Source organism: Chrysochloris asiatica, unplaced genomic scaffold, assembly GCF_000296735.1.
Source record: "Chrysochloris asiatica unplaced genomic scaffold, ChrAsi1.0 scaffold00196, whole genome shotgun sequence".
Lineage (NCBI taxonomy): Eukaryota > Metazoa > Chordata > Mammalia > Afrosoricida > Chrysochloridae > Chrysochloris > Chrysochloris asiatica.
Window position 1 is genome coordinate 5904651 of NW_006408714.1, and position 8127 is coordinate 5912777.

The 8127-nt window shown below is 36.2% G+C and overlaps 1 protein-coding gene across 1 annotated transcript in view; it reads right to left on the reverse strand.

Moving 5' to 3' along the window:
* Window positions 1-8127, reverse strand: part of ANO5 (anoctamin 5) — a 134534-nt gene that overhangs the window by 44310 nt on the left and 82097 nt on the right. The window contains exons 10-12 of the mRNA XM_006872399.1: window positions 3047-3181; window positions 2339-2444; window positions 2192-2252 (exon numbers count right to left, since the gene is read on the reverse strand). Of these exons, the coding sequence (XP_006872461.1) occupies window positions 2192-2252; window positions 2339-2444; window positions 3047-3181 (302 nt within the window). The remainder of the gene's footprint in view (window positions 1-2191; window positions 2253-2338; window positions 2445-3046; window positions 3182-8127) is intronic.

The window sequence follows — 8127 nt, forward strand, 5'->3', positions numbered from 1 at the left end:
TTTGGGCCCACAGGACCTCAGACTCCTGACAGAGTCTGTACGGTCTGCACCAGATTCCCCCTTATTTATTATTTGTTTACGGGACGCTGTCTGAATTAGGCGGTCAGTGCGAAATCCCCCATCTTACCTGTCATCGAAACTCATTGCAGCATGGTAATGTCTTAGGTTGCCGAGGTTCCATGTGATCCTTACCCGTCTCTGGGCACATGTCCAGCATAAACAGCCGCCATCCGAAGAAGGCAGGGAGGAAGGAGACCGGCTGGGGACCCCACACGCAAGATGTTGCCAGACCACCACCTGCTCTAAGGCGACCAAGCAGGATCACTATGCTGAGGTTCAACCAAGTTCACAGGGGAACTTAATCTCTAGCAGAGGTAGCAAATTAGTAGCCCCTCAGTTCTCAACTTGAGAATTACTTGTATCAGAAATTTGAGCATGTAGCTGATGAATATCCCCAGACAAGTGCATATTGTTCCACAACCTCCAATGCTGTTGAATTAAGTTCCAATCAAGTTCTGGTTTACTGAAAAAATAACACAAATCTACTTATACAGTGAATAACCTTAGCTGAGAGTATAAACTGGTTATATTGAATCTTATTTCCCTTAAGCAATCTTCCTTTCTCTAAAGCATTAAGTCCATATTGTAAACCTTTATCTATTTACTCTTGGATCGTGTGAGCGAGACTAATATCCCTAGACAGTTGATTTACATGGTGGTCAGGGCATTGATCCATTTTTAAATTGTATTATTTGTCTTTGTTATTGTTGAATTGTAGAAGTTGTTAATATATTCTGAAATATAAGCCCTTATTATATATACAGCTGTCAAATATTTTCCCCTGTCTGCATATTCACTTTACTTTCTTAATAAAGTCTTCTAATGCACAAAAGTTTAATATTTTGATGAAGATTGATTTATTTTTGTTTCTTTCCTTGTTCATTCTTTTGGTGTTCTATCTACAACTCCACTGTAAACACCTAGGTCCTCATCATTATCCCTATATTTTTGTTCTAATAATTTTATTGTTTTAGTTCTTACATTTAGATCACTGATGCATTTTGAGTTAATCTTCATATATTGTGTGAGGTATGAGTCCAGCTTCATTCTTTCACATGTGGAGACTCAGTCATCCCAAAGATTTGTTTAAAGCAGAAAAAAAATTCTCTGTTGAGTTTGGGACACATTTTAGACTAGCCCTGGTATGGCACTGTAACATAAGCATTGGACTGCAAGGCTAGCGCTTCAAACTCACTAGCCACAACTCGGAAACCCTATACAGAGTCACTGTGAGTTGGTATCGACTCAACAGCACTTAACAACATGACATAGATCTCCTCTTGCTGAATTATTCTTTTTTTTTTAAACTTTTTATTGAGTGAAGGTTTACAGACAGGATCACCAGCTTTATACTCAATAAATTACACGCTTTGTTTCATCTCAATAATTACAATCTCCTTCCTGCAATGACAGTTATCCTAATTCTTCCCTGTGGCTTCCCTTTCACATCTTGAACAAAGCAAAACATTTAATGTGCACATATATATTCATTTAAATGTCTGAAAGGAACCTTCTATAAGCTAGCCTCCTGCCCGCGAACACACAACCTTACTGAGTTACTCTTATAGAAAAATTTTCCTCATTTGGATAAGGAAAACTTTATGACTCTTCTACTTCCCATCTGACATGAAAAAGGTGATGTACTGGGGCATTTTCAAAGTGAAGGGGACCTCCACTTTCATATGAAAGGTTTTTTTAAAATGTAACTGAAATCAAGAACATGAAATAGACACGGGCAATATAAACCTAAAAGTAGATCTATTAACTCTTAGCAGTTTCTTTGTCTCAGTTTTAACCCTAACTCAACACCCTCTAGCAATCAAATATTTATGATTATCTTTCCTGAATTAATCACTTATTAAACCTGTTTTTACCATGGCACTTGGAGACTGTGTGTGCTAAATGCATTTTAAGATTCAGAAAATATATAATCTTAAAAAATGAGTTGATATTTTAAGAAAAAATTTTGTGGACCAAAGCTTAGGGTATACTCCATCAATATCTTGGTGCTAGCAAAGGCACAGTGACGTAAAACCACCTTTGGTATATAAGAGATGCCATCAATATATAATATAGGGATCATATAATATATAATATGAACAAGTTGGTTGTCATGAGACTATGTACTCACCCCAAATTCCCATGAATATTGCAAAGAATACTGTTGACTCGTTATCAAATAAATGGGAGAACTGTAAAAGCAACAACATCACAAGAGCACTTAGTACAAGATGCAATACAAGCAGAGGAAAATCCCAAATCCACAATGCATACATACCTTTGAGGCCAAACACGTAGTATTTAATCTCCAGTAGTCGCACAATTGGTCACAGAGCGGGCACATGAGGATCTGACCTCCAATTTCAGGGTCACAGATTTCCTTGCTGCAAGGGAACAGAAGTGTTATTTCAAAAGGGATTTCTGTTTGGGTTGAAGTCCCAAGTTGTTCTTATCAGGATAGCTATTGATACAGCTTCTGACTTATGGGAAAATGGGAAATGAGGAAGCAATAGTGTGGTAGTTCTAGTCACTCTTCGAAGAACAGCATCACTAGAACTGACTTCAGAATAGATTTCCCACAAAGTGCCAGGGAAGAGCAACTGCTATATTTGGACCTTGTTCATACTAAACAATACAGAGCCAGAGAAGTATCAGTTATGTACGGCTATAAGAAAGCATTCTGAAATACCAAGGAAATAATAATAGTTTAATGCAGAAGTTCTTAATATCCTCTGGGTTTTAAACCCTTCATCAGATATATGTTAAGTGTTGCTGAGCTGTTCCCACTCACAGTGAACCTGTGTAGGGTTTCTGAGGAGTGACTGGTGGACTTGAACCACTGACTTTGCATAAGCAGTTCAGTGCTTATCCAACAGAATCGTACCAGGACTCCATAATATTTGATAATCATTTTAATTGAAATTGAGTTAAAATGTCTCATAAAATTGAGACATTTTCTGTATTTAGGTAACTCAGTTACACTTACCTGCTTGAGTTATCTTCCATTGAAAATAAGCCGTAAATAAAACAAGCTAAGCCAACTACAGCTGCATAGGACAGCATTTCTGTATAAAATCCAAGAAAGACAAAATAGATGCCAATTTTTTCTCCATAATATTTCCTGTGAAAAAGGGTAAAATTACAATCAGAGTCTAGAAGAATGGTATAGTCCCAAGAGTTCTGGTTTTGGAATCAGCCAGGCCAGCATTCTAAGTTTAGCTCTGTTCTTCTCTAACCATAAAATTTTAGACAAATCACTAAATGTTTTAAGGGTAGTTTCTAAACCCTTTAATAAAGAATTGTTCTTACTGTATCAAATTACTGTAAGGATTAAGTGATAGCACACACCTAAATTAACACACAAATGTAGAAGTCAACTGCTGAATAATTTAGGATTTAGTTTTGAAGTAGTAAGGTAGTTTGAAGGGTTTCTAAATTTTAAAGACAGTTTAAATATTTCCTAAATAAATTTCAGAATATTCAAAAGGTAACTTCTAGAAATTATTTTAACAAACCCATATCACTGTTGTTATCTGCACAGATTTTTACTCTACCCATACTCAATTTCTAAAGTTGAAGGAGGTAATTTGACAACACTAGGTTAGAGTAGAGGAATTGATGCATCTGTGTTATGGTGTTGGAGGAGAATATTGAAAGTGCCATGGGCTGCCAAAGCAACAAATAGATCTGTGTTGGAAAAAGTGCAGCCAGAGTGCTCCTTGGAGGCCAGGATGGCCAAACTTCATCTCTCATACTTCAGACATATTGTCAGGAGGGACCAGTCACTGGAGAAGTATATCATGTTTGGTAGGGTGGATGGTCAGAGAAGGAGAGGAAGACCCCCAGCGAGATGGACTGGCAAAGTGGCAGCATCAATGGACTCAAGCGTGGAAACTATTGTGAGGTTGGCCCAGGACTGGGCAGTGTTTCATTCTGTTGTGCACAGGGTCACTATGAGTCGGTGCTGACTCAATGGCACCTAACAACAACAACAACAAGGTTAGAGTGGTTGCATGCATACACCTTCATCTTCCTCCAACTATGGAGCTCTGATTTGTGAGCTAGGGAGCTGACTGATGAATTGAAAACAACTGCTTGATAAAAGTTCTCCAGAGTTAGACAGCTTAGCGCTTGCCTCACAAAGAGCTGGAAAGTGGCAGTATTACTTGCCATAAATGTTAAAAGGGAAAAAAAAAACAAAAACGTTGTTGCTTTTTTTCTTCCTTTTTCTTTAAGCCAAGTTACCTTTTAGAAATCAGAGAACAAAGTTCCTTTGCCTCAGAAAGCCAGTTTTGTTGTTTGTTCTTTGTTTATTTTGTTTTTGTGTTAATCTTGTTGATTATACTTTTTATTCATATAACTCTCAGTTTACGAAATCTGTAAAGCCTTCACACATTTCCTGATATGGATTGAATTGTCTCATAAGATTTTTGAAGTCCTAAAACCCATGCCTGTAAATGTAGCCATCTTTAGAAATAGGATTTATCTTTTGTTTCCTTAAATGAATCCACATGGGAATAGGATGGATCCTAACCTTAATTGCTTCTGAGTGGTATCAAAAAGTTCAAGAGAAATGAACATTATGAAAAGACTATGTATGGATTTCAATTTTTTTTTTTTTGGGGGGGGGACCAAAATAAATTAGTACTAACTTGTTATCTAGTTGAAGGCACTAAAAAGTTATAAAACATCAATTTGAAAGGAGCCCCTATCAGAAGAATATGAGTTCTCATGAAACTGAAGCAAGAACAAACATTTGGGGGAAGAACTGTAAAATCACAGATGCTTTATGAAAAGTTTCTGGGGACAATGTCCCAAAGAAATCAGCAGTTTATACATGATTAAGTCATTTTAATAAGAGATGCGATGATGGTCAAGAAGAAACCTACAGCATCAAATAATTCACACCAATTTTTAAAAACTAACCTTACAGTTCTGATTCGGCTCCTACTGGTTTCTTTTGGTTTCCTAATCTTACATTTTTTTTTTTTTAAAGGGTGGCCATTAATCATGTAAAAAAGACTGCATTGTTAAATTGCCAGGACCCTCAGTTCTTTGTTGTTGTTGTTAAGTGCCGTTGAGTAGGTTCTGACCTATAGTGACCCTGTATAGGGTTTCTGAAGAGCATTAGGGATGGACTAAATGTCTAGTATCATTATGGTGTGGCTCTGCGGGTTAATGTGCTGGACTGAAAAGTCAGTTTGGACCTCAAGGTCACTGGTTCAAGCTCACCAGCCACTCCTTAGAAACCCTATACAGGGTCACGATGAATCAGAACCAATTCCATGACACTTAAAACAACAACATGTTGGAAATAAAGTTTATATTTTTAAGTTTTATATTTTTATACAATTTTTCCACAAACTTTCTGAAGTCCCTTCATACTTGGTATAAGATACCATATGATGATACATCTACAATCAAATGGATGCCAAGAAACATCCAGGCTGAGAGAGATAAGACTCTTATCCTACAGCCTACAGGGAGAGAAAGCACAGTAATACTGAAGCCTTGCTTTGTAATTCTAGTCTCCAAAACTGTGGGAAATAAAATTCTGTTACTTAAAGCCACAAATCTATGCTATTTTTTATATGGTTTTTATTGTTGTTAAATTCTGTCAAGTCAGTTCAACTATCTAGGGTTTCTGAAAAGCGACTGGTAAGTTTGAATGGCTGACGTTGTGGTTCAAACCAACCTTGTAGTCCAGTGCATCATCATACAGTGCCATACCAGAACTCCCTTGATATGGTAGCACTAAGTAACTAAGACCTATCCCTGGGCAAATAGATGGAATCCCTTTGGAGTTCTAATAACATGTTCTATATCATAACAACACTTAATTTAAATAGTTATTTCTACACATGCTCAAAAAGAAGCAACTCTGAATATACAGGGTACACATAAACTCTACTTCCCAAATAGATGATTCTGAAATATTTTTCTCATATTCAGTATTAATTTCATTCAACCACATCTTGTTTTCAACATTTTTTTTTTTCTAATTGAATGGGCCTCTTTCTGCCTGTACCATCTTTTTTGCCTTCACAATTCCAAGTTAACAACTTTATATCTAGTTATTAATTCTTTCCATTAAATTTCTGTTAAATTTATTTTAGAAAAATTACTTCATAATTAGAATAGAAAAGCAGTGTTGTTGTTCTTGTTGTTAAGTGCTGTCAAGTTGGTTCCGACCTATAGCGATCCTGTATAGGGTTTCTGAGGAGCATCTGGTGAGCTTGAACCGCCGACCTTACAGTTCAGATGGCTCTGCAGTCTGGCGTATTAACCCACAGTGCCAGTGTAACTTAACAGAAATAGGACATGAGTATAATAATAAGGTGGAAAAAATTAAAGTTATTCCTTTAAGCTACACTGAGCTCTTTTTTTTATTATAAAAGATAATTAGCAAGATATTCCTGATAAATCAGCACTAAAGTGAGACTTAATGTGTTTTTACAGAAGCTCTGGTAGCATAGCGGTTACGAATCGGGCTGCAAACTGCAAGGTCAGCAGTTCAAAACTACCAGCTGCTCCGCAAGAGAAAGATGAGGCTTTCTGCTCCCGTTAAGATTTACAGCCTCAGAAACCCTGTACAGGGTCGCTATGAGTCGGAACCGACTCCACAGCACATAACAACAACAACAGGCTCTTATAACCCATTCTTTTGAGAAAACTGATAACAGAACTTATCCAAAAACAGCTAAATAGCATATTATTTTAAAAATAATGTGCCTACGTAAATACCAAACATACACACAGCACACATATGCATAGTTTGCCCCATCCCAACCCATGTAATATACACATTATTTTCATTAAAAATATGGCAATGTTAGTTGAATAAATGGTCTCAATATAAAATACCTTCATTCTAATAATTTTTCTCATTTAAATATATCCTACAGAAATATTCTTTATGGGAACAAAGAAATTTGTTTGAGTTCTTCTTAGCAGTATGGGTTACAACTGTGAAAAACTAGACAGGATAATACTTTTCAGTAGAAAAATACACAAGTAACTTACATAAAACAATTACAATATGACAGTCTATATTCTTTTAGAAAGCTTGAGATCAGATATGTGTATTCACAGGGAAAGATACCAATGATTCATTATTTACCAAAAAAAGAAGACTTCAACACAAAAATAGATAATGATGCCATTACATTTAAGAAAAAGAAATCTCAGTTTTTTGTATATGTATTTTCTTAGGCATGCACTTGAAAATATAACTGAATGACTAATATCAAATCAGAAGTAGTTACTTCTGTGAAATTTGATCTACTGTCATGTGATAAACTTAGCATATGCCTTTATGACTTGATATTTTGTGATAAATTTGTGCCATTTGTATAGTTTAAAAAGTTAAATGACTGTTATTCAAAACAATGAAAAGAAGCATCCATAAAAAGTTCACAAAAAGAAAATGATCTACAGAAATCATAGTTTACAAGTCCTGGTGTGGTGCTGTGGGTTAATATGATGGACTGCAAGGTCAGTTTGAACCACAAAGGCGGTGGTTCAAGCTCAGTAGCTGCTCTTTGGAAACCCTATACAGGGTCGTTATGAGTTAGAACCCACTCCATGATACTTAACAACAACAAAGCTGCTTTTCATTTATTTTTTTCAAATGTCTTATTTTATCATCCTTAATCAATAGAGATAACATTTCAATGATATGGATGGATGCCCTGATGCTGTGCAAGCAGAGCAGTGCAAGTAGAAATCATCAAGCAAAAAACACTGCTTATCATAGTGAGGAGTCTGTAATCTGACCATTCCTGCAGTGAAGTCATACCAGGAATCTCCAAGCATTCTCTACTAAGGTAGTATTTCTACTGCTCAAAGCAGGGACCTGCAACCATAATATTCTTCCATAGTCAATGAAAATATCTAAAACAATTGGAGTCACAGAACAATTATTTTTACTGTGTTCTAAAGTGTTAAAGAGCAAAGATGTCAGCTTGAGGACTAAGGTGCTCCTGACCCAAGCCATGGTATTTTCAATAACCTCATATGCATGTGAAAGCTAGACAGTGAATAAGGAAGACTGTAGAAGAATTGATG